A 27,139-nucleotide genomic window follows, 5' to 3' on the forward strand; every position below is an offset into this window, starting at 1 on the left:
ACCATGTAGCTAATGTACACTATCTCGTCGGAAGTGTGCAGACTCTTATTAGTGGACAATAACACGGGGTGTGCACGGTGGCTTCAACACTTCTGGGGACACTTTCAGTAAGGCGTCTGAATGTCTGTTGAGCGATGGCAGTCCATTCTTTTTCAAGAGTCGAAACCAGAAAAGGGAATGATGTTGATCGCTGGGCTCCAGATCGAAGTCGACGTCGTAACGCACCACAAAGGTGTTCCATGGAGTCTAGCTCGCGACTCTGTGCACGTCAGTCGATTTCAGAAACGTTATTGTCGACACACCATTGTGTCAAAGATGCTACTTTATGACAGGGCGCGTTGTCGTGCTGATACAATTATCGTCTCCCACCTGTTCCTCTACTATGTGCCCTACACAATGCTGTAAACTCTGGAACTGTATACTTGCTGAAAGCAAGGGGAAACCACAGCCCTATTTTTTCCCGAGGGTATTCAGCTTTATTGAATGGTTAAATGATGATGGCATCATCTTGGATAAAATATTTCAGAGGTAAAATAGTCCCCCATTCCGATCTCCATGCTGGGACTACTCAGGAGGACGATGTCATCAGAAGAAACAAAACTGATGTTCTACGGAGCGGAGCGTGGAATGTCAGATCCCGTAATCGGGCAGGTACATTAAAAATTCAGAAAGAGAAATGAATAGGTTAAAGTTAAATATAGTGGGAATTAGTGATGTTAGGTGGCAGGAGGAAGAAGACTTCCAATCAAATTACGGTAATACAGTATTGGGTTTAATAATGAATAAAAGAGTAGGAACGCGGAAAAGCTACTACGAATAGCATAGTGAATGCATTATTGTAGCCAAGACAGACACGAAGCCCACGCCTACCACCGTAGTACATGTTTATATGCCAACTAGCTACGCAGATGATGAAGAGATTGAAGAAATGTATGATGCGATAAAAGAAATTATTCAGATAGTTAACGGACACGACAATTTAATAGTCATGTGGGACTGGAACTCGATTGTAGGAAAAGGATCAGAAGTACTAGATGAATAGGGACTTGCGTAAGGAAGGAAAGAGGAAGCCGCCTGGTAGAATTTTGCACGAGTCCACAACTTAATCATAGCTAACACTTGGTTTAAGAATCATAAAAGAAGGTTGTATACTTGGAAGAGGCCTGGAGACACTGGAAGGTTTGAGGTAGATTATATAATAGTAACACAGAGATTTAAGAAACAGGTTTAGGTTGCAAGGCATTTCAAGGAGGAGATGTGGACTCTGACCAGAATCTGTTGGTTATGAACTGTAGATCAAAACTGAAGAAACTGCGAAAAAGGAAAAATTTAAGGTGATGGGACCTGGATAAACCAAAAGAATCAGAGGTTATAGAGAGTTTCAGAGAGAGCATTAGGCAACGGTTGACAAGAACAGGGGAAAGAAATGTAGTAGAAGAAGAATGGGTAGCTTTGAGAGATGAAATAGTGAAGGCAGCAGAGGATCAAGTAGGTAAAAAGATGAGGGCTACTAGAAATCACCTGTGGATCAGAAGAGATATTGAATTTAATTGATGAAAGGAGAAAATATAAAAACGCAGTAAATGAAGGAGGCGAAAAAAAATAAAACGTCTCAAAAATGAGATCGACAGGAAGAGCAAAATGGCTAAGCAGGGATGGCTAGCAGACAAATGTAAGGATATAGAAGCATATGTCAGTAGGGGTAAGAGAGATACTGCCTACAGGAAAATTAAAGAGACCTTTTGAGGAAAGAGAGCCACCTGTACGAGTATCAAGGGTTCAGATGCAAAACCAGTCCTGAGCAAAGAAGGGAAAGCAGAAAGCTTATATAGGGTCTATACAAGGGCGATGTTCTTGAGGACAATATTATAGAAATGGAAGAGGATGTAGATGAGGATGAAATGGGAGATACGATACTGCATCAAGAATTTGACAGAGCACTGAAAGACCTAATTCGAAATAAGGCCCCGGTAGTGGGCAAAATTCCATTAGAACTACTAATAGCCTTGGGAGAGCCAGCCATGACAAAACTTTTGCCTCTGGTGAGCAAGACGTATGACACAGGTGAAATACCCTCAGACTTCAAGAAGAATATAATAATACCAATCGCAAAGATAGCAGGGGTTGTGACTTCTGAAGTGACTTCTGAAATTTTCCCGGCGTATTTCTTCTTCTAATAATTTCCGGGTGTGCAGCCGGATCCCGTCGACATTCTGCCACGATATTTCGGCCCAGAGACGTCCGGCCATCATCAGGTGAGTACACAACTACTGAAGAGCCCAGGTGCAGTCGCGGTATTTATGCCGAATCTCGCGCATGTGAAATGTACTGGCATCCTACAGCGCATGCGTCAGGTGTTGACATGCGCAGCATAGCCGAGTTGTACGTGCTGCCCTCGGTGGTGGAAATAAAGGTTCATCTAGTCATTGAGTATCGAATGACACTGTCGATTCCGCTGTGATTGTATAATTTTAATAACAGGATTCCAATTTTTATCCAGCTGAAAGCCGTTGTCACGATTTATAAGATTATTGGCAAGACGTATTTCCACTGATTCCTTGATTACGGAATCCCAAAAACCGGAAACCGGGGATAAAATTTTTGTTACATTGTATTCCATTGAATGTCCCAAAGAAATACAGTGCTCTGCTACTGCCGATTTTGACGGTTGCCGCAGACGGGTGTATCTTTCATGTTCTATACATCGTTCATGGACAGTTCTTGTCGTCTGGCCAATATATGCAGCGCCACATTCACAGGGAATTTTGTAGACGCCTGCCTTCTTCAGTTGTAAATCGTCTTTAACGGATCCAACCAGGGCCCGGTTCTTTGCTGGTGGACGGAAGATAACCTTGATTTTATTTTTCTTCAGTAATCGGCCTATTTTCGACGACACATTCCCGGCGTATGGAAGGAACGCAGTTGATTTAAAGTCATCATCTGCGTCCTCAGTGCGTTGCTTCTTGTTATGATAGTTGCGCATGGCCTTCCTTATTTGGCGAGAAGTGTAGCCATTCTCTTTGAAAACCTTCTCCAAGTGTTCTAATTCTGCGTGGAGGTTTTCATCATCCGATATTATATGCGCTCGATGTATTAAGGTACTGAGAACACCGGCTGTTTGTGCTGGGTGATGGCAGCTTGACGCCTGGAGATACAGATCTGTGTGAGTCGCTTTCCTGTACACAGAATGTCCTAATGACCCATCATTTTTACGGCGTACTAGCACGTCTAGAAATGGTAAAGTGCCCTCTTTTTCAATCTCCATCGTAAATTTGATGTTGATAGGTGTCAAAATTACCAAAATATCGGGTTAATAAGTCACGCATGCAAAATGCTAACACGAATTCTTTGCAGACGAATGGAGAAACTGGTAGAAGCCGATCTCGAGGAAGATCACTTTGGATTCCGTAGAAATGATGGAACACGTGAGGCAATACTGACCATATGACTCATCTTAGAAAATAGATTAAGGAAAGGAAAACCTACGTTTCTAGCATTTGTAGACTTAGAGAAACTTTTGACAATGTTGACTGGAATATTCTCTCAAATTCTGAAGATGGCAGGGGTAAAATACAGGGAGCGAAAGGCTATTTACAATTTGTACAGAAACCAGATAGCAGTTATAAGAGTCGAGGGGTAGGAAAGGGAAGCAGTGGTTGGGAAGGGAGTGAGACAGGGTTGTAGTCTATCTCCGATGTTATTCAATCTGTATATTGAGCAAGCAGTAAAGGAAACAAAAGAAAAATTTGGAGAAGAAATTAAAATCTATGGAGAAGAAATAAAAACTTTGCGGTTCGCCGACGAAATTGTATTTCTGTCAGAGACAGCAAGGGTCCTGCAAGAGCAGCTGAACAGAATGGACAGTGTCTTGATAGAAGGATATGAGATGAACATCAACGAGGCTAAAACGAGGATAATGGAATGTAGTCGAATTAAGTCGGATGATACTGAGGGAATTAGGTTAGAAAATGAGCCATTTAAAGTCATAAATGGGTTTTTCTATTTGGGAAGCAAAATAACAGATGATGGTCGAAGTAGATAGGATATAAAATGTAGACTGGCAATGGCAAGGAAAGCGAAGTTTAACATCGATTATAGATATAAGGTCAGAAAGTCTTTTCTGAAAGTACCTTCATGGAATGTAGCAATGTATGGAAGTGAAACATGCTCGATAAATAGTGTAGACAAGAAGAGAATAGAAGCTTTCGAATTGTGGTGCTACAGAAGAAAGCTGAAGATTAGATGGGTAGATCACGTAACTAATGAGGAGGTCCTGAATAGAATTCGAGAGAAGAGGAATTTGTGGCACAACTTGAGTAGAAGAAGGGATCAGTTGATAGGACACGTTGTGAGGCATCAAGGAATCACCAGTATCGGAGGGAAGCGTGGAGGGTAAAAATCGTAGAGGGAGACCAAGAGATGAATACACTAAGCAGATTCAGAAGGGTGTAGGTTGCAATAGCTTTCGGAGGTGAAGAGACTAGCACAGGATAGTGTAGCATGGACAAGTGCATCAAACCAGTCTTTGGACTGTAGACCACAACAAAAACAATGCTGTAAATTATATTCACACCCTTCTTCATTTAGTGACTTCTTAAGCACTGTCACGGAACCACACCCTAACCACAAAAACAGCCCCATTTGGTAACACCACCCTCTCTGTACTTCATTGTGACACCACACAGTTGTAGGTAATGTTCTCCAGGCACTTTGTGACACCACAGAGTTGTAGGTAATGTTCTCCAGGCACTCGCGAACGCAAACCCTTCCGTCGGATGCCACAGGGAGAGCGTGAATCATGACTCGAAACCCCTCGTTTTGCACTCGTACACTGTCCAGCTACGTCCTCTCACACCACCTCAAGCATTTTTTTGCATATGAGGAGCTCCTCGACCATTGGACCCCGTTCTTTTTAAGGGGCTCCGGAACGCCCTATACTTGCAATGTTAAAATAACGCTTATAAATTACATCTTTCCTCACAAAGTATTTGAGGTAGGAAGTTGAACTTTTTACAGATTATTTATTGGAATATGGGCTACAACTTAACACAGGGATTTTACAAAATTTTAGTTCAGTTATTAAAGATGGTTCTTTTTCAATTGTAATGAAAATTCACAACATTTTTTGCAATTTTTTATTTATATATTAAAAAATATACAGTATTTTGGAAAAAGGCTGTGTTAAATTATGCAGAAGGTACTGTGTAACATTTACTGAAAGTTTGAAACAAATATGTTTGGAAGATCCTTAGAAAACATGTAATTAGTATGAGAAAATAAAAGTTTTGGGAATCGAGCGACAAAGATTGGATTAACTTTTTAGTGCATTCCAGGTCCATAGGATGGATTATCTTCATCCTCTGCAAACTCCTCCTCCAGCTTCCTCTTGTTCCTCCTCCTGTTTACTCTTGCTTGTATTTCTAGACTCTTTACAGCCCTGTCTTCAGCCCGAAGGCGTTCCTTGTCTAAAGCAAGCATCGCTCGTACCGTGTTAGAATGTTATTATTTACAGTAATAACACATACCTTTGGCTTTCCAACATTTCTCCTTTTCTTAAAAGCCTTCAGAGGATTTCTAATAACTTTACTTTTACTCATTATTATACTTCAACAAAACAGAGACTCAAGAAACAGAATTAATTACGAATATTTTCGAGATAACGACAGAGTAAATAAACATGAAACAATCGACAATCACACCAGCGATATATATTGAACCATCACAGGTTAGCCACAACACATACTTTATCTCACATCACTAAAAGGTACCTGATGAACACGGACGTTAATAATAACACCATTTGACAGCAGTTTAACAGCGCCACAGTGGGTCACGCCCATGTAGAACACATTTCAAAAAAAATTTAAAAATAGTTGTAGTCTTCGGAGTTGAATAAATTATATATCTATTAAAAGGTAATAGTCTGCAGATTCAGAAAACGCAAAAAAGTAAAAATTGAACTTTTCATGATTTTGAGCCTTTCCGGAGCCCCTTAACTATGTATGTACAGTCAGTTTGCTAGAGGGATCGCTGGTGGCACCTGCGAACTCACGTAGTGACTTGTTCCGCTGATTTCATACGAGTTTTTAGAACCACCCTCGACGAAGTTCGAGGGTCTGTATCTATTAGTACATGCCTGCTACTGATTTAGATGTTTCCTTACTTTTCCACTTCACAGTGAGAAAAAAATTTGCCTATCCCCCTCCCCCTTCCACCTCCACCTGTTAAGAGTGTGTATAAAATTAAGTCATTTATGTCATGTTTAAGCTGTAGGTGTACTAGACTGTTTATCCCCTAGTGTTCAGAAAGGTCTCCTTTCCCCTCACCACAACCACCACCCCCCTGCCACCAGGATCTTCCATTGAGTATGTGCAACTAATAGGGTAATGGGCTTGTTAGCTTTATGTTCACTTTTTTCATCAAAAAATATTTCTACTGTTTAGAAAAGTCCCCCCCCCCCCCTCCCCCCGCAACCACCCGTTCCCATATCGTCATATCTTCCATTGCGTATGCGGAATTAAAAGTGTAATAAAATTTTAATCAAAAATGGTTCAAATGGCTCTGAGCACTATGGGACTTAACATCTGTGGTCATCAGTCCCCTAGAACTTAGAACAACTGAAACCTAACTAACCTAAGGACATCACACACATCCATGCCCGAGGCAGGATTCGAACCTGCGACCGTAGCAGTCGCGCGGTTCCGGACTGGGCGCCTAGAATCGCTAGACCACCGCGGCCGGCATAAAATTTTAATCTCTATGTTCAAGAAGAATCCATGTTACTGTTATATTATATTTTGGTATAGGATACGGTGTGAGGTTGGCTTTCTTTTTATTCACACTGTAAGTTAAATTTTATGATGCACCATATTGTAAGCTGATGTTTACATGCTAGTATACGCTATTTTGGATTAATCTATCTGTTTATAATAACATCCTAGCCCAGCAATATGTCTTAGCTGACTTATTTTTCGGCAATTACGATGTTTCTGTAACATAAAAAATTTCGCCAGTGTGACTTTACCTGGTGTATTGATGTCATTAAATGGTTTTCTATGGCTTAAGGTAATTTATTTTCGGCAGTTACGAAGTATTTTAAATTACAAAGGTCCCTAGTGTGTCGCTTCGTGATGTATAGCGTTTGAATATACGGAATTTCACGGTCTAGCGCACTAATGTAGTGTGTTTACTTGGAACCAAAGATTATAATGCACCTGTTAGTAAATCGATAGTACGATTGCTAGCATATGTAATAATTGTAACTGTGACATTGCATTGTCTTTGTCTGTGTCCTTGAATGTTTGGCCTCGTTACAACTATCAGTGTGTTACCAGTTGTCGATGTGGACTTCCTCCTCGATTATCGAACACAGTTATTACAGTGACAATTTTTTTTACTTAGTATGATGGGCTCAAAAGAGCAAAATACTTTTGTTCAAATTATGGTTTAACTTTCCTGCCGTTTATGCCAGCAAGTGAAATACTATTTAATCTCATATTTCCCTCTAAACTATGCAATCTCTAATGCTTTGATTTATTCGTTTTAGGCTAAGCTTGATGGCAGTCACTGACCGAAACTAATAGCGAATTGTGGAAAATAAATCACAGCCGAAGGTTTCCCGATGAATTTTAACAATTACTAGGCGACTGAATATCCACACCTGCAAACATCCATAAATACACCGACAACAATTGACTTGGGCACCTTTAGAATGATTGAAATATCCGTTATGGATTTGATATCCAGTGACTAGCTGATGTTCGAAGTCACCGAGTTCTCACGACCGACTCACTCTGCTGTCACTGCTCCTCTACTGACAAAGCGATCCTCTCCGTCAGTTTTTATGTTGTCGGGTGTATCTCTCGTGACATCTGGTGATAAATTCCACGTTATGTACCTGTGTCCGGATACTTTTGATCAGATAGTGTATTGTAAAATTCTTCTCCGGGTGTGAAGGATACCAGTCACTAGTTGACCAGTTAAGCCGAATTTTGAAATTTCGGATTTAACAAATAGTTCAAGCAAGAGAATCGCACAAATATATCGTAATTTGACCATCGCATAGACTCCCCTATGGAGGGAATAGTAATAAGCATTGCTGGTGTAGAGAAAGAACTACAAGATTTGAAAACGAACAAGCCGCCAGGTCTTGACGGATTCCCAGTTCGGTTTTACAAAGAGAGTAGTCTACGTCATTGGTCCCTCACTTAGTTTGCATCTATTGTGAGGCTCTCGGCCAGCGCGAAGCCACAAGACTGCAGGTGGCTCCTGCATATGAGAAGCGTAAAAGAACGGATCCTCAAAATTGCCGATCAAACACTGGTTTGTTGGAGAACTCTTGGACGTATTGTCTGTTCGAATATAGTAAATTTCCTTGAGAGGGAAAAGCTTCTTTCCACAAACCAGCACCGTTTTAGAAAGTATAGCTCGTGCCAAACTCAGCTTGCACTTTTCTCACTTGATACACTACGAACTATGGACGGACAGCAATTGGCAGACGCTATATTTCTAGTTTTCCGGAAGCGGTTCGACACAGTGCTCAATTGCATGCTGTTAACGAAGGAACGAGCATATACACTCCTGGAAATGGAAAAAAGAACACATTGACACCGGTGTGTCAGACCCACCATACTTGCTCCGGACACTGCCAGAGGGCTGTACAAGCAATGATCACACGCACGGCACAGCGGACACACCAAGAACCGCGGTGTTGGCCGTCGAATGGCGCTAGCTGCGCAGCATTTGTGCACCGCCGCCGTCAGTGTCAGCCAGTTTGCCGTGGCATACGGAGCTCCATCGCAGTCTTTAACACTGGTAGCATGCCGCGACAGCGTGGACGTGAACCGTATGTGCAGTTGACGGACTTTGAGCGAGGGCGTATAGTGGGCATGCGGGAGGCCGGGTGGACGTACCGCCGAATTGCTCAACACGTGGGGCGTGAGGTCTCCACAGTACATCGATGTTGTCGCCAGTGGTCGGGGGAAGGTGCACGTGCCCGTCGACCTGGGACCGGACCGCAGCGACGCACGGATGCACGCCAAGACCGTAGGATCCTACGCAGTGCCGTAGGGGACCGCACCGCCACTTCCCAGCAAATTAGGGACACTGTTGCTCCTGGGGTATCGGCGAGGACCATTCGCAAGCGTCTCCATGAAGCTGGGCTACGGTCCCGCACACCGTTAGGCCGTCTTCCGCTCACGCCCCAACATCGTGCAGCCCGCCTCCAGTGGTGTCGCGACAGGCGTGAATGGAGGGACGAATGGAGACGTGTCGTCTTCAGCGATGAGAGTCGCTTCTGCCTTGGTGCCAATGATGGTCGTATGCGTGTTTGGCGCCGTGCAGGTGAGCGCCACAATCAGGACTGCATACGACCGAGGCACACAGGGCCAACACCCGGCATCATGGTGTGGGGAGCGATCTCCTACACTGGCCGTACACCACTGGTGATCGTCGAGGGGACACTGAATAGTGCACGGTACATCCAAACCGTCATCGAACCCATCGTTCTACCATTCCTAGACCGGCAAGGGAACTTGCTGTTCCAACAGGACAATGCACGTCCGCATGTATCCCGTGCCACCCAACGTGCTCTAGAAGGTGTAAGTCAACTACCTTGGCCAGCAAGATCTCTGGATCTGTCCCCCATTGAGCATGTTTGGGACTGGATGAAGCGTCGTCTCACGCGGTCTGCACGTCCAGCACGAACGCTGGTCCAACTGAGGCGCCAGGTGGAAATGGCATGGCAAGCCGTTCCACAGGACTACATCCAGCATCTCTACGATCGTCTCCATGGGAGAATAGCAGCCTGCATTGCTGCGAAAGGTGGATATACACTGTACTAGTGCCGACATTGTGCATGCTCTGTTGCCTGTGTCTATGTGCCTGTGGTTCTGTCAGTGTGATCATGTGATGTATCTGATCCCAGGAATGTGTCAATAAAGTTTCCCCTTCCTAGGACAATGAATTCACGGTGATTTTATTTCATTTTCCAGGAGTGTAGAATAACTTCACCGGTGTGTGAGTAGCTCGAAGACTTCTTAAATAATAGAACCCAGCTGGTTGTCCTCGACGGCGAGTGTTAATAAGAAACAAAAGTATCGTCAGGAGTTCCCCAGGGAAGTGTGAGAGGACCGCTGTTGTTCTCTATACACAAAAATGGTTTACCGGACAGGGCGGGCAGCAGTCTGCGGTTGTTTGTTGATGATGCAGTAGTGTACAGTAACGTGTCGAAGTTTAGTGAGTGTAGGAAGGTACAAGACGATTTAGACGAAATTTCTAGTTGGTTTGACAAATGACGGCTAGCTCTAAATGTGGAAACATGTAGGTTAATGCAGATGAGTAGGAAAAACAAACCTGTAATGTTCGGATGCAGCATTAGTAGTGCACTGCATGACGCAGACACGTTGGTTAAATATCTAGGCGTAACGTTGCAGAGCAATATGAAATGGAATGAGCAACTAGGGACTGTAGTGGGAAGGCGAATAGTAGACTTCGGTTTATTGGAGGATTTTGGGAAAGTGTGGTTCATCTGGAAATGAGACCACATGTAGGACAGGATACTAGTGTGACCCATTGTTGAGTACTGATCGACTGCTTTGTACCCACACGAGGACAGTATGATGGGACATGTGTTAAGAGACGGGGGACTCACTTCCGTGGTACTAGAGGGAGATATAGAGGTTAAAAACAGTAGTGGAAGGTAGAGATTGGAATACATTCAGCAAATAATTGAGGATGTAGTTTGGCACAGGAGAGAAGTACGTGACAATCCCATCAAATCTTTTAGAAGACTGATGAGGCAAAAATGTTTGAACAACAGTTAAGTATTATGGACATATTTCGGGTACTCAAATGGGAATCACTGGGGTAGGGCAAGGTGATGTTTTTTTTTTTTTTTTCAAGGAACAGTACTGAGACAATTTAGAGAACTGGCATTTGAGACTGACTACAGAACGATTCTAGTACCACTAAGGTACATTTCGCATGCGGACATGGAAATAAGGTTAGGCAGTTTAGGGCTTGTATGGACTGGTAACTGGGAAGGTTGATTTGGCAGAGGGGTCCATACAGCAGGGTTATCGGTCCCATTGGAGTGGGGAAGGATGGGAAAGGAAGTCGGTCGTGCCCTTTCAAAGGAACCATACTATCCTTTTCCTGAAGTGATTTAGGGATATTATGGAAAATATAAATCAGGATGGCCAGATGCTGGTTTGAACCATCGTCCTCCCTGTGCTCATATGGAAGCCCATAGACAGTAGTTTTTACCTCATTCTATTTGCTAGTGGATTAGGAAAGGAAATGACTGGTGCAGGGTGCCCTCCGCCACGCACCATACAGGTTTATGTATGTAGATGTAGATACGTAGATCTAGATGTAGATGTAGATACGCTTAAAGAGTGAAGCAGCAGTGCTAGCGGATACATTAGCGGTCGAGCTTTCGACCCGAAGTGAGACGAATGTCCTTCATCACGTCAGGATGCGCAACCTGCGCTCGCTGTCGCTGTCGCGCCTGCCGCAGCCGCACCTCGCGCCGGACGACTTCCTCGAGTTCGGCGTCGACCTGGAGGAGGTGCGGGTGGTGCGCGGCAACCTGCGCACCATCAAGAACCACGCCTTCATGCACGCGCGCGCCGTGCGCCGCCTCGACCTATCCGAGAACGCCATCTCGCTCATCGAGCCGGACGCCTTCACTGAGGTGAGCCCACTTTCCGTATAGTTCCGTTGAGACTGCTTTTTTCATCTATCACAAAAAAAGAAATTATGTAACAGCTAATGTCGCAGATTGCATTATTATATCTTGTAATTTTTAAATCTAATGAAATTGACATACTTTAAATCAAATCAAATCTATTAGGTGATTTCAGATTTCTACTAATGTGTCCCACAGGGTTCAGTATTGGAACCTCTCCAACTCTTGATATCAGGTTGGCGCATAAGTTTGTGGGGCTTTTCTCTAAGTTCGATAAACACAGCACGTATACATGACAGAGTCTTTAGTCATCAATAACAAAATGTCCTTCGCCCTAATGCTGTCGGGCTTTATTTTCGACTAGTATCACTTCACACAGCCTTTCTGGTCGTTGTTCTCAATTGCGTCTGCAAGACCTCTCAGTTGTTGGAAACAATACCTTCTGCGAACTGTCAGGAGAGCTTCTGTAAAGTCTGGAAGGTAGGAGACGAGATACTGGCAGAAGTAAAGGTGTGAGGACGGGGAGTGAGTCGTGCTTGGGTAGCTCAGATGGTAGAGCAGTTGCCTGCAAAAGGCAAAGGTCCCGAATTCGAGTCTCGGTCCGGCACACAGTTTTAATTTGCCAGGAAGTTTCATATCAGCGCACACTCCACTGCAGAGTGAATATCTCATTCTAGAAACTGTTGTTATTATTAATTATATTATTACTTTTAACGCCACTAAGAACATATAGCTAACTGATGGCAGGATTATCGAACATGTCATAACCTAAATCTGAATATCTGTAGTGACGTTTACATGTTGAACAAAGTGTGTGCACGCCGTAGTTTGTAACTAATTTACGTTTTTTTTTTCATGTAGATCAATAATTGTCACCCTGTATGTCAGCTGGTGTCATGTATTGCTAGTTAGTTTATGAAAAGATTGACCACCATCAGTTGAGCGCTGGCGTTTAGAATGTAGTTATGTGACACAGTGCTATGTATTACGGCATTTTCTATGGTGTGTTAATTTTATTGTGAATGATTTAAAATATTTTTGCTCCTAATGTCACATATACAGGGTGTTTCAAAAATGACCGGTATATTTATTTGAAACGGTAATAAAAACTAAACGAGCAGCGATAGAAATACACCGTTTGTTGCAATATGCTTGGGGCAACAGTACATTTTCAGGCGGACAAACTTTCGAAATTACAGTAGTTACAATTTTCAACAACAGATGGCGCTGCAAGTGATGTGAAAGATATAGAAGACAACGCAGTCTGTGGGTGCGCCATTCTGTACGTCGTCTTTCTGCTGTAAGCGTGTGCTGTTCACAACGTGCAAGTGTGCTGTAGACAACATGGTTTATTCCTTAGAACAGAGGATTTTTCCGGTGTTGGAATTCCACCGCCTAGAACACAGTGTTGTTGCAACAAGACGAAGTTTTCAACGGAGGTTTAATGTAACCAAAGGACCGAAAAGCGATACAATAAAGGATCTGTTTGAATAATTTCAACGGACTGGGAACGTGACGGATGAACATGCTGGAAAGGTAGGGGGACCGCGTACGGCAACCACAGAGGGCAATGCGCAGCTAGTGCAGCACGTGATCCGACAGCGGCCTCGGGTTTCCGTTTGCCGTGTTGCAGCTGCGGTCCAAATGACGCCAACGTCCACGTATCGTCTCATGCGCCAGAGTTTACACCTCTATCCATACAAAATTCAAACGCAGCAACCCCTCAGCGCCGCTACCATTGCTGCACGAGAGACATTCGCTAACGATATAGTGCACAGGATTGATGACGGCGATATGCATGTCGGCAGCATTTGGTTTACTGACGAAGCTTATTTTTACCTGGACGGCTTCGTCAATAAACAGAACTGGCGCATATGGGGAACCGAAAAGCCCCATGTTGCAGTCCCATCGTCCCTGCATCCTCAAAAAGTACTGGTCTGGGCCGCCATTTCTTCCAAAGGAATCATTGGCCCATTTTTCAGATCCGAAACGATTACTGCAGCACGCTATCTGGACATTCTTCGTGAATTTGTGGCGGTAAAAACTGCCTTAGACGACACTGCGAACACCTCGTGGTTTATGCAAGATGGTGCCCGGCCACATCGCACGGCCGACGTCTTTAATTTCCTGAATGAATATTTCGATGATCGTGTGATTGCTTTGGGCTATCCGAAACATACAGGAGGCGGCGTGGATTGGCCTCCCTATTCGCCAGACATGAACCCCTGTGACTTCTTTCTGTGGGGACACTTGAAAGACCAGGTGTACCGCCAGAATCCAGAAACAATTGAACAGCTGAAGCAGTACATCTGATCTGCATGTGAAGCCATTCCGCCAGACACGTTGTCAAAGGTTTCGGGTAATTTCATTCAGAGACTACGCCATATTATTGCTACGCATGGTGGATATGTGGAAAATATCGTACTATAGAGTTTCCCAGACCGCAGCGCCATCTGTTGTTGAAAATTGTAACTACTGTAATTTCGAAAGTTTGTCTGCCTGAAAATGTACTGTTGTCCCAAGCATATTGCAAAAACGGGGTATTTCTATCGCTGCTCGTTTAGTTTTTATTGCCGTTTCAAATATACCGGTCATTTCTGAAACACCCTGTACTTAGTACTTGTACTTTCATGACAATTAGGTTTCACTAGTAAGGCGTTATGATGTTGTGCTGACCCCAAACGCGTCAGCAAATTTTTTAACAAAACATGATTTTAGCGACCTAACGAAAAATTGATATAAGACGTCTGTATAAGCTGGCCCACAGTTTAACCACCTACACGGGAACACATCTACATTACGTGATGCAGCTGTTAACGATTCTGTGCATCTCTAACTTGTTCAACAACCAAATAGGCTCTGGTAGTGGGTAGTTGGATCTCAGAGAATGCTTCTCCCCAGACACATGTCATCCGCTGAGGTTTATGCGAAAAGCCCAAAATTTTACCAGATACATGCTGCCGCTGCCGCAAGAGCCACTGCAGGAGTTGGTGAGTCTATACCTCAGCACGATCGACAGCCAGCTGGGTTGTGTGTTGGGTAGCTGGGACTGGGAGAACGCTTCGTTTTGCAGATTGGCCACTCGCTGACCTGGCTGCGGATGGCCCACGGTCTAGCCAGCTCTGTGGGGACGCTGCCGCACGAGGCGCTGCGCCCGCTGGTCAACCTGGAGAGCCTCGACATGAGCAACAACCGGCTGCGCACCATGCCAGAGACCTCGTTCCACTTCCTGCGGCGGCTGCGCGTGCTCCAGCTCCAGGACAACCAGATCGAGCACGTGCCCAAGGGCACCTTCCAGGTGGGTCTCCACTGGCTCTCACATCTCAGCATCACATCACCGTGTTCACACTTGTAGAGTCCGTCCATCAAAACACAATCATTTTCACAAACACTTTATTCATTCCCAGCATTTCTCAACAGCTATTAATGCAAACAATTTTTTTCTTTTATTTTCGCTCTCTAACGGGGAAGAGGGTATAGAGCCATCAGTCTACTGAGTAAATTTATTTGGCCTTTCGCGACATCCTCTTCTGCGCCAGTCTCTAAATTTCACACAGCATCCTCGACTACACTACTGGCCATTAAAATTGCTACACCAAGAAGAAATGCAGATAATAAACGTGTATTCATTGCACAAATATATTATACTAGAACTGAAATGTGATTACATTTTCACGCAATTTGGGTGCATAGGTCCAGAGAAATCAGTACCCAGAGCAACCACCACTGGCCGTAATAACGGCCTGGATACGTCTGGCCATTGAGTCAAACAGAGCTTGGATAGCGTGTCCAAGTGCAGCTGCCCATGCAGCGTCAACACGATACCACAGTTCGTCAAGAGTAGTGACTGCCGTATTGTGACGAGCCAGTTGCTCGGCCACCGTTGACCAGACGTTTTAAATTGGTGAGAGATCTGGAGAATGTGCTGGCCAGGGCAGCAGTCGAACATTTTCTGTATCCAGAAAGGCTCGTAGAGGACCTGCAACATGCAGCCGTGCATTATCATATAGAAATGTAAGGTTTCGTAGGGATCGAATGAAGGGTAGAGCCATGGATCGTAACACATCTGAAATGTAACGTCCACTGTTCAAAGTGCCGTCAATGCGAACAAGAGGTGACCGAGACGTGTAACCAATGGCACCCCATACCATCACGCCGGGTGACACGCCAGTATGGCGTTGACGAATACACGCTTCCAATGTGAGTTCACCGTGATGTCGCCAAACACGGATGAGACCATCATGATACTGTAAACAGAACCTGGATTCATCCGAAAAAATGACGTTTTGCCATTCGTGCACACAGGTTCGTCGTTGAGCACACCGTCGCATGCGCTCCTGTCTGTGATGCAGCGTCAAGGGTAACCACAGCCACGGTCTGCGAGATGATAGTCCATGCTGCTGCAAACCTCGTCGAACTGTTCGTGCAGATGGATGTTGTCTTGCAAACGTCCCCATCTGTTGACTCAGGGATCGAGACGTGGCTGCACGATCCGTTACAGCCATGCGAATGAGACGCCTGTCATCTCGACTGCTAGCGATACGAGGCCGTTGGGATCCAGCACGGCGTTCCGTATTACCCACCTGAACCCACCGATTCCATATTCTGCTAACAGTCATTGAATCTCGACCAACGCGAGCAGCAATTTCGCGATACGATAAACCGCAATCGCGACAGGCTACAATCCGACCTTTATGAAAGTCGTATACGTGATGGTACGCATTTCTCCTCTTTACAGGGGGCATGACAACAACGTTTCACCAGGCAACGCCGGTCAACTGCTGTGTGTGTATGAGAAATCGGTTGGAAATATTCCTCATGTCAGCACGTTGTAGGTGTCACCACCGGCGTCAACCTTGTGTGAATGCTCTGAAAAGCTAATCATTTGCATATCACAGCAACTTCTTCCTGTCGGTTAAATTTCGCGTCCGTAGCACGTCATCTTCGTGGAGTAGCAATTTTAATGGCCAGTAGTGTATATATCATTGGAACGGAGTTCAATAAGTAATGCTACACATTTTTTTTTCTCAACCAATTTCGGTTGGGAAGATGTGGAATTTGCTGTGGAACGTCGTGGAATATTCTCGCTTCAGGTCCTGTCGTTTTATGAAGTCCCAAAAGGTGTCGGCGCTATGCTTGACCTTAAAAATGGCGTCTGTGACGGAGTAACGTTCCAAGCAGAGAACCGTTATTTTCTTCAGGGGGAAACTCAGAGCATCGCAGATATTGATAGCCGGTTGCAGCAATGTCTACGCGGATCTGGCAGTGAACAAAAGCACGGCGAATCATTGGGCGAGGCGTCTGTCGTCGTCGCAACAAGATCGAGGAAAACCTGTCCGATCTCACGCGTGCTGGCCTGCCACACACAGATGTGACTCTTGTAATTTTGGAACTTGAGGATACTATCGTTCGAGGTGAGCGATGGATTGCTATCAGACACCATGCTGTACAACTGGACGGCCCTCTTGGTAGTGCTGACACACTAGTCCATCAGTTGGGGTATTCAAAGGTGTCTGCCCGCTGCATTTCTTGCCGCCTACCCACCTCCCGACTTCCATCTGTTTGGCCCAAAGGATGCACTCCACTGGAAGCAGTACGTGGGTGGTGAGGAGAACCTTCTCCTCACTCGCCTCCGCATCGGGCACAGTCCCTTAACGCACGGTTTTTTACTCCGGCGGGAGGCCCCCCCAATCTGCAGTTCTTGTGGCGTCCAGATTACTGTCCGCCACATTTTACTTGACTGTCCTGTATTCTCTGACCAGAGGGCGGTGGTTTCCTTGCCACCGGATTTGCCCTCTATTTTGCAAGACGACGCAACGACTGTGGTTAAGGTCTTACGGTTCTGTGTCCTGTCCAATTTGTTGCCTCGGATTTTAGGGAGAGGATTTTAATGTGCTGCTGGGTGACTGGCTCACCCAGGCTTTAGGTAAGAGGTCCGCCAGTCATGATTACCTACTTGTTTCACTTCGATCTCTGTTCACTTTTCCTTGTGTTTCTTTTTCTTTTTTAGTGCGTTTCTTCTCGTCTTGTTTTGCCTCTGTATGTGAGGGTTTGTAATTGCGTCAGGTCTGTGTCTTTTAGCCGTTCTCCTTGTTCGCTGTCCGTCTTCGTCCCTTCACTGCATGTGTTCCTGTTTCTATGCGTTTGGGCGCTGATGAACACGCTGTTTAGCGCCCGAAAACCTCAAACCACACACACACACACACACACACACACACACACACACACACACACGTGGGTGGTGTGGAGGTAGCTGACGCAGCAAGACGTTGGCTCCGAAGGTGTCCAATTCTGTGGTGGTATGCGGGGATACACGATCTCCCAGTAAGGAAGCGTAATGGTTGCACTGAATCGAAATTATGTTCAAAAATAGGGTTTTCTAGCCAAAAGAGTGGAGGGTGACATGATGAATTGGAGTCCTGAATAAAACCAACCTGCTTTAAAAAAATAAATATTGCATTACTTATTCAACACCTCTAGTATATACTCGTGTCCCCCTCTTCACCCACAATGATTGCTCTCTATGTACCCTCTAGTACGTTGGAAGGTCGGTGTTCCTACCCTGCCATCGTATCGCTTCTTCTAGTTATAGTTTTTCACATACATGAAGTTCGGAAATTCCCGTTACAGACTCCTGGGACTTGTAGAAGGGAGAGAGTACATTATATTTTGAATAGGAACCCATTTCCGGAATCGTACCGTTTCCGTTCTGCGACTGTTTCAATTTAGATGTTTAACTCATTAACTTCTGCTGGAGAAACTGAATTAGGCGTGACGTCGGACAGTTATTAGATAACAATTCAAAAGCAAACATAAAGAAACATCCATTTATCACATACCCACATTTGTTTGTATTAACATTTAAACATTAGGTGTTTACATTATTGCAAAAGAAAAAAGAATCCAGCATACTATACGTACAGAACACTATTTATGCGTTAGAACAGCGGCTCGATACGGTGACCTTCAATAATTTTACAGACACTGTACCTACGAAGCGTATTCTGGTCCAGGACAGGACTCTGAGACTTTTCTCTTTCCCTCAGCAGTCGTGGACGCATTACACATCTGAATTGAAACCGTCGCAGAACGTTTCAGCACATGGGATGCTATTCAAAATATTATGTACACACTCCCCTCTACAAGTCCTAGAAGACTGTAAAAGAAATTTCCGAACAACCTGTATTTATTACCTCTGTAATCCTGTGGACACTGTAAGACACTATCTACAAGCCTTGAGGCTGAACTCTTTTACCTTCGATGCAATTAATTAATATAAATTATTACAATGCCCTGTTCATACAATAGAGAATAGTGTAGTAATATTCTCATTTCATCTTCCGCTATAACACCACTCCTCAACTCCTTTGATTATCTTTTTTTCAGGCTTCCCAGCAGCTTATGATTCACTTATACAGGGTGTTACAAAAAGGTACGGCCAACCTTTCAGGAAACATTCCTCACACACAAATAAAGAAAAGATGTTATGTGGACATGTGTCCGGAAACGCTTAATTTCCATGTTAGAGCTCATTTTAGTTTCGTCAGTATGTACTGTACTTCCTCGATGCACCGCCATGATTTCATACGGGATACTCTACCTGTTCTGCTAGAACATGTGCCTTTATGCCTTTACAAGTACGACACAACATGTGGTTCATGCACGATGGAGCTCCTGCACATTTCAGTCGAAGTGTCCGTACGCTTCTCAACAACAGATTCGGTGACCGATGGATTGGTAGAGGCGGACTAATTCCATGGCCTCCACGCTCTCCTGGCCTCAACCCTCTTGACTTTCATTTATGGGGGCATTTGAAAGCTCTTGTCTACGCAACCCCGGTACCAAATGTAGAGACTCTTCGTGCTCGTATTGTGGACGGCTGTGATACAATACGCCATTCTCCAGGGCTGCATCAGCGCATCAGGGATTCCATACGACGGAGGGTGGATGCGTGTATCCTCGCTAACGGAGGACATTTTGAACATTTCCTGTAAGAAAGTGTTTGAAGTCACGCTGGTAGTTCTGTTGCTGTGTGTTTCCATTCCATGATTAATGTGATTTGAAGAGAAGTAATAAAATGAGCTCTAACATGGAAAGTAAGCGTTTCCGGACACATGTCCACATAACATATTTTCCTTCTTTGTGTGTGAGGAATGTTTCCTGAAATTTGGCCGTACCTTTTTGTAACACCCTGTATACGGTACTGTTTATCAGTTTATCGGCTTCAAATATTTCTTTCTCAACTTAACGATCTCTTGTGATAGTAACAGACTTGATTTTTAGATAAATCCTCTTTTTATCTGTTCTATTATGTTTGTTATATCCTGCTTGTTTCGTCCGTCTTGCGTTACCTTGCTTCCAAATTGATAAAATTCCTTCACTTCTTCAAGTACATTTTTATTGATTTTCAAGTCCGGCTGCTTCTCGATACATTATTCCTTCTTTGATTTACTTACAGTCAATATTTACTACTTACTAGATTGTTTATTCTATTTACCATGCAAATTCTCACTTTTACTGACGATAGAAGTATAATTAGCGAATCTTATCACCCATATTCTTTCCCAGTATTGCGAACTTTACTTTTACTGCCACGATTTCTTCTTCGACGTATAGATTTGACAGCAGAGGAGAAGGTCTGCATACCATCCATACACTCTTCCCTAATTCGAGTACTTTTTCTCTTGACCGAGCGCGGTGGCGCAGTGGTTAGCACACTAGACTCGCATTCGGGAGGACGACGGTTCAGTCCCGCGTCCGGCCATCCTGATTCAGGTTTTCCGTGATTTCCCTAAATCGCTCCTGGCAAATGCTGGGATGGTTCCTTTGAAAGGGCACGACCGACTTCCTTCTCCGTCCTTCCCTAATCCGATGATCCCGATGACCTCGTTGTTTGGTCTCCTCCTCCAAAATGACCCAACCCAACTTCTCTCTTGTTATTCCTTTTGTAGTGTTGACACTTGGCTATTTACATACTGTAAAATACCCATCTCCATTGCATATACCTTTTTTTTGTAGCTTTCATACATCTTGCACCACTATGCGTCCGTTGGTAGTAGTTATGTGGAGGCCCCTGATGATATCTCCAATATTGGAAGACGAAACGTTAGGCGGAGAAATATGTCGTGGTCTACGGCGTAACGCCCATAAAACAGAACTCACGAAGGACGCAAATAGCATCCTTGAAAGCTACCATTTTACGTTGCTGAACGCAAGTTGTTGATCGATAAATATTTGTGCTGTCACTTGAGAGAGAGTAGCTCGTTACTGGCGACCTCTGCCGCCCACAGGGCAACATCCACTCTGGGCTGGAGGAGGTGTACCTGTCGCTGAACTCGCTCTCGGCCGTCAACACGCACACCTTCGTCGACCTGTCGTCCCTGGAGACGCTGCGCCTCGACGACAACCGAATCGAGCGCGTCGAGCGGCGGGCCTTCATGAACCTCGATCGCCTCAAGATGCTGGACCTCCGGGGCAACCGGCTCACACGCATCTCTGATGAGGCCTTCCAGAACCTGCCCGAGCTGGAGGAACTGGACCTCGCCTACAACCGGCTCACCTCTCTGGACTTCACCATGCTGGACCAGGTGAGCACACATCACAGAAACTGCCCGATCTGGACGCCTAAAACTTCGGTCCTAACTGGCTTACTTATAATCACTACACTGGTTCTGTTTAATACACCACCCAAAATTTGCCCTAAAAATCATGTCCTCACTGTCTGCGCATTTATTTCTTTGGCCTAGACGATTTTGTAAGAGATGAGCAGTCATTTCACAAAATATCTGAGCTGCGGAAACCCGAACTCAGTGACAAGCTGGGTTCTGAATTCATAATACATCAGATGGGTGGATCCAAGTATAGTGAAGGGTCCTCGATCTCACTTAATAAATGATTCACTTCTTTCGACTTATTTCAATAATGGTAGAGTACATTCAAGAAGCTAGCTAATCTAGAAGAGCTCAAGGTCAAAACTGGTTTATTTTTATAACTATTGTGATCATTCAGTCAGATGAGTATGCCTTGTAGATCTTGCCTGAGGTGAACCAACTTCACTTATATTCGCTGTGTTGGATCACTCGAATAAACCAACCAACATCTGCCCAAACTGAAAGGACCGACCTCACTGGGGGGCCGTTTACTTATTTGGTCTCGACTACATTGTAGCAGATGAGCATGCATTTAAGAAAAAGCGTGAGCTGTGAAAAGTAAACTCAGTTACAACCCTGATATCAACTCTGAGATTTATCATCCTCCATCAGCTGGGTGAACCAGAAAATGGTGGGGAAATCCTTGACCTCAATTAATTAGCGAGTCTCTGGTAATTCATTGAGAAAAGTGAGCCTGCAACCTGACATTTTGTACTTCAATAATTGTAACGAAACTAGCAGCTGTATTTGAATGTACCATTGCTTATTCTTTTCAGTACAAGCTACCAGTTTCGACACCACATGGTATCGTCTTCAGGCCCCGAATGTAGCCTGCCATTCACAACCGCTTTCACGTGCAATGAACTGAATTGTATGCAACAGGCCAAAGTTAACTGTACTATGTTCCTTCAGTGGCTACACGGAAGGTACGGAATCCAGTTAATTTTAGCCGGCTGCATATGATTATGTTCATTGCACGTGAAAATGGTTATGCACTTTACAGCCCAAGTTTACCAGACCTTCTCTTATAAAATGCATTTTAACCATCAGCTGTTTATTTGTCCCATTAGTCATCTACTGGTTTCGGTTATTCATCATAATCCAGGGCGTAGGCTACCACAGATTAGTTAAAAGCATCCCATATTCCTTCGAAGTTGAGGAATAGCGAAATTATCCAGTGAACTTGTACGAACAATTTGTCTTAGAATACCAAAAGTCATACCTTATGTCAAACAGAGAGACATTGCAGGAGAAACAAGGTGTTTTTTCGTCTGTATGTTTGACATAAAATATGACTTTAAGTATTGTTTTTATTAAGTATTGTTTGTACAAGTCCACTGGATAATTTCGATATTGCTCAACATCAAAGGAATATGGACGCTTTTAACTAATGTCCGCTGCTCGTGGTCTCGCGAGCACGGGGTCCTGGGTTCGATTCCTAGCGGGGTCACGGATTTTCACCTGCCCCGAGATGACTGGGTGTTGTTGTCGTCATCATCATCAACATTCATCCCCAATATGGTCGGATGAAGGCAACGGCAAACCACCTCCATTAGGACCTTGCCTAGTACGGCGGTGTCGCTCCCCGAATCTTTCCTCTACGCTCTGTCAATAAGTATGGGACTTCATTTCCATTTAACTAATCTGTTATGCCCTACATCCTGAATGATGGTTGATAATCGAAACCAGTAGATGACTAATGGGACAAATAAACAGATGATGGTTAAAATGCGTTTTATAAAATACTTAACGGCTGTTGAACCTCCCCTTATCGAAACGTTACAAAAAAATGTTCAAATGCGTGTGAAATCTTATGGGACTTAACTGCTAAGGTCATCAGTCCCTAAGCTTACACACTACTTAACCTAAAATAACCTGAGGACGAACACACACACCCATGCCCGAGGAAGGACTCGAACCTCCGCCTGGATCAACCGCACAGTCCGTGACTGCAGCGCCCAAGACCGCACGGCTAATCCCGCGCGGCGAAACATTACATACCAGACTTTTTGCTTCGAATAAAGTTATATATATACACTCCTGGAAATTGAAATAAGAACACCGTGAATTCATTGTCCCAGGAAGGGGAAGCTTTATTGACACATTCCTGGGGTCAGATACATCACATGATCACACTGACAGAACCACAGGCACATAGACACAGGCAACAGAGCATGCACAATGTCAGCACTAGTACAGTGTATATCCACCTTTCGCAGCAATGCAGGCTGCTATTCTCCCATGGAGACGATCGTAGAGATGCTGGATGTAGTCCTGTGGAACGGCTTGCCATGCCATTTCCACCTGGCGCCTCAGTTGGACCAGCGTTCGTGCTGGACGTGCAGACCGCGTGAGACGACGCTTCATCCAGTCCCAAACATGCTCAATGGGGGACAGATCCGGAGACCTTGCTGGCCAGGGTAGTTGACTTACACCTTCTAGAGCACGTTGGGTGGCACGGGATACATGCGGACGTGCATTGTCCTGTTGGAACAGCAAGTTCCCTTGCCGCTCTAGGAATGGTATAACGATGGGTTCGATGACGGTTTGGATGTACCGTGCACTATTCAGTGTCCCCTCGACGATCACCAGTGGTGTACGGCCAGTGTAGGAGATCGCTCCCCACACCATGATGCCGGGTGTTGGCCCTGTGTGCCTCGGTCGTATGCAGTCCTGATTGTGGCGCTCACCTGCACGGCGCCAAACACGCATACGACCATCATTGGCACCAAGGCAGAAGCGACTCTCATCGCTGAAGACGACGCGTCTCCATTCGTCCCTCCATTCACGCCTGTCGCGACACCACTGGAGGCGGGCTGCACGATGTTGGGGCGTGAGCGGAAGACGGCCTAACGGTGTGCGGGACCGTAGCCCAGCTTCATGGAGACGGTTGCGAATGGTCCTCGCCGATACCCCAGGAGCAACAGTGTCTCTAATTTGCTGGAAAGTGGCGGTGCGGTCCCCTACGGCACTGCGTAGGATCCTACGGTCTTGGCGTGCATCCGTGCATCGCTGCGGTCCGGTCCCAGGTCGACGGGCACGTGCACCTTCCGCCGACCACTGGCGACAACATCGATGTACTGTGGAGACCTCACGCCCCACGTGTTGAGCAATTCGGCGGTACGTCCACCCGGCCTCCCGCATGGCCACTATACGCCTTCGCTCAAAGTCCGTCAACTGCACATACGGTTCACGTCCACGCTGTCGCGGCATGCTACCAGTGTTAAAGACTGCGATGGAGCTCCGTATGCCACGGCAAACTGGCTGACACTGACGGCGGCGGTGCACAAATGCTGCGCAGCTAGCGCCATTCGACGGCCAACACCGCGGTTGCTGGTGTGTCCGCTGTGCCGTGCGTGTGATCATTGCTTGTACAGCCCTCTCGCAGTGTCCGGAGCAAGTATGGTGGGTCTGACACACCGGTGTCAATGTGTTCTTTTTTCCATTTCCAGGAGTGTAGCTCTCGCAATATTCAGAAACACTGCTCAAAACACAACTTTTCTGACAGCAAGAAGAAAATGCATTCTTTCCTGTTACTCTAAAGTCAGCCACTAGATTCAAACACCAACCAGGACACGTCATGTGTTCTAGGTACACTCTCCACGAGGTACAGTAGTCAGGCCTAGCTGGTCTGTGCGCAGCAGGAGAGGAAGACACCTGTTACTTACCAGCTCTTGGATGTGGTTACCGTACTGCATCTCTAGTGTCTCCCGTACAGTCCACCCACACAGGTAGTCGTGCATGTTAGTGCGATCGCTTCCGTGGTGGGGAGGTATGCCAGCCACGGATAGAGTCCGCCCGGCAGACTAATGTCGAGTGGGTCAGCGTAGCAGCCAGCCTCGTGTTTTTAGGCTGTTTATCACAACCCACTGTTTCCAAATTTTCGCCTCAGATACGCGGTACGCAAACACTTGCACACAGAATTTACTCTATAGGAAGACAGACTGGGTACGCCGTTTCCGTCTTGGGAGCTGAATAAGGAAATTGATAATCTTCGCTGTTTCTAATTCAAAGTTTAATCAGAATCGGAACATACAGTCTCAAAGGGGGTCAACACAACGAGTTAAAATTTGATAGAGTAATTAACGTACAAGTTACAGCCTGCTTGCGGCAAAGAACGTTGCTACTGAAGGAGCATATAAAGCAAGCTAGTGTGTAGTGTTGGCAGTAGAGCCAACACTGTGTTGCAGGAGGAGGCCGAAATGCACGCGTCAACTCACGCAGTCTGGCTTTAGGTCTGAAACAGGATACGTAATGAATGCTATAAAGAAAAGTACGTAGCTACTGGAATACTTATCTTCAATCCATCATTTGTATACAGCATTCTTGATGATACAAGCGAGACTCTCTCTAGAAATGGTTAATGGCACCTTGCTAGGTCGTAGCCATGGACTTAGCTGAAGGCTATTCTAACTATCTCTCGGCAAATGAGAGAAAGGCTTCGTCAGTGTAGTCGCTAGCAAAGTCGTCCGTACAACTGGGGCGAGTGCTAGTAAGTCTCTCTAGACCTGCCGTGTGGTGGCGCTCGGTCTGCGATCACTGACAGTGGCGACACGCGGGTCCGACATGTACTAATGGACCGCGGCCGATTTAAAGCTACCACCTAGCAAGTGTGGTGTCTGGCGGTGACACCACATTCTGTGTGAAACGAAATAAGAATAGCGCAGTTAAAAAATTCAATTTCAGTTTGTTACATGTCAAATGGACGATAAATAGTTTGGAGACGAAGAGAATAGAAGATTTCGAAATGTGGTGCTACAGAAGAATGCTGAAGATTAGATGGGTAGATCACATAACTAATGAGGAAGTATTGAATAGGATCGGGGAGAAGAGAAGTTTGTGGCACAACTTGACCAGAAGAAGGGATCGGTTGGTAGGACATGTTCTGAGGCATCAAGGGATCACCAATTTAGTATTGGAGGGCAGCGTGGGGGGTAAAAATCGTAGAGGGACACCAAGAGATGAATACATTAAGCAGATTCAGAAGGATGTAGGTTGCAGTAGGTACTGGGAGATGAAGAAGCTTGCACAGGATAGAGTAGCGTGGAGAGCTGCATCAAACCAGTCTCAGGACTGAAGACCACAACAACAACAACAACAACATGTCAAATAGTGAAAACGTAAAGGATCTGTTGGAAGAGCTTTTGGACGTTTAAGCTAGTGGTAAAGTATCACTTCATTCTCAGCAAAAAAGGAAATTTTAGTCTAGGAAGACATGTAGCTACTTTGTAAAGTTTGTCAAATTGTCTAACCAAAGAACACTTCACTGCAATTACTGAGAAGTTACTTATTTATAAACAGTGGTCTTTTCCTACAGCAACTGAATCTGGGAAAGAAACGTGTTACCGATATGTGAAACTTATAAAACTGCTCCTCATGCAGTAATTTAGATGCATAGTAAATCATTCATGCAAATGTAAGTGTTTTGAGCACAGAGGTAAAGTTGCCAGACAACTATATACCAGGCTTATTTTATTTAATTGTCAGTGAAAAACATTGCAGAAAATAGAATGTCAAGCAAAATACTGTAAAAATGAAATGCCAATGAAAACACTGTAGATGTGAAATGCCAATAAAACACGGTAAAAGGAAACGGCAATAAATTATTTTATTGTCTTGTACGTCATTATTATTATTGAATTACTTATGTTAGTTACTTTTAATACATATTTTTAATAGGCACTCTCATCTATAGTGAACTTTTATGGCGGTGACTGTATGCTCAAAATAAGAACAAAAGTACAGAATTTCTGTTACAGTTACCATTTCTATTAGTTAACCACAGCGCGTTTCGAAGTTT

At 44.9% G+C, this 27,139-nt stretch overlaps 1 protein-coding gene across 1 annotated transcript in view; it reads left to right on the top strand.

Moving 5' to 3' along the window:
• The window catches only part of LOC126109392 (chaoptin), a 331,789-nt gene that overhangs the window by 185,312 nt on the left and 119,338 nt on the right, over nucleotides 1-27,139 (top strand). Inside the window, exons 7-9 of the mRNA XM_049914419.1 lie at nucleotides 11,476-11,695; nucleotides 14,763-14,987; nucleotides 20,980-21,276. Of these exons, the coding sequence (XP_049770376.1) occupies nucleotides 11,476-11,695; nucleotides 14,763-14,987; nucleotides 20,980-21,276 (742 nt within the window). The remainder of the gene's footprint in view (nucleotides 1-11,475; nucleotides 11,696-14,762; nucleotides 14,988-20,979; nucleotides 21,277-27,139) is intronic.

This window comes from Schistocerca cancellata, chromosome 12, assembly GCF_023864275.1.
Source record: "Schistocerca cancellata isolate TAMUIC-IGC-003103 chromosome 12, iqSchCanc2.1, whole genome shotgun sequence".
In the NCBI taxonomy this organism is placed as follows: domain Eukaryota; kingdom Metazoa; phylum Arthropoda; class Insecta; order Orthoptera; family Acrididae; genus Schistocerca; species Schistocerca cancellata.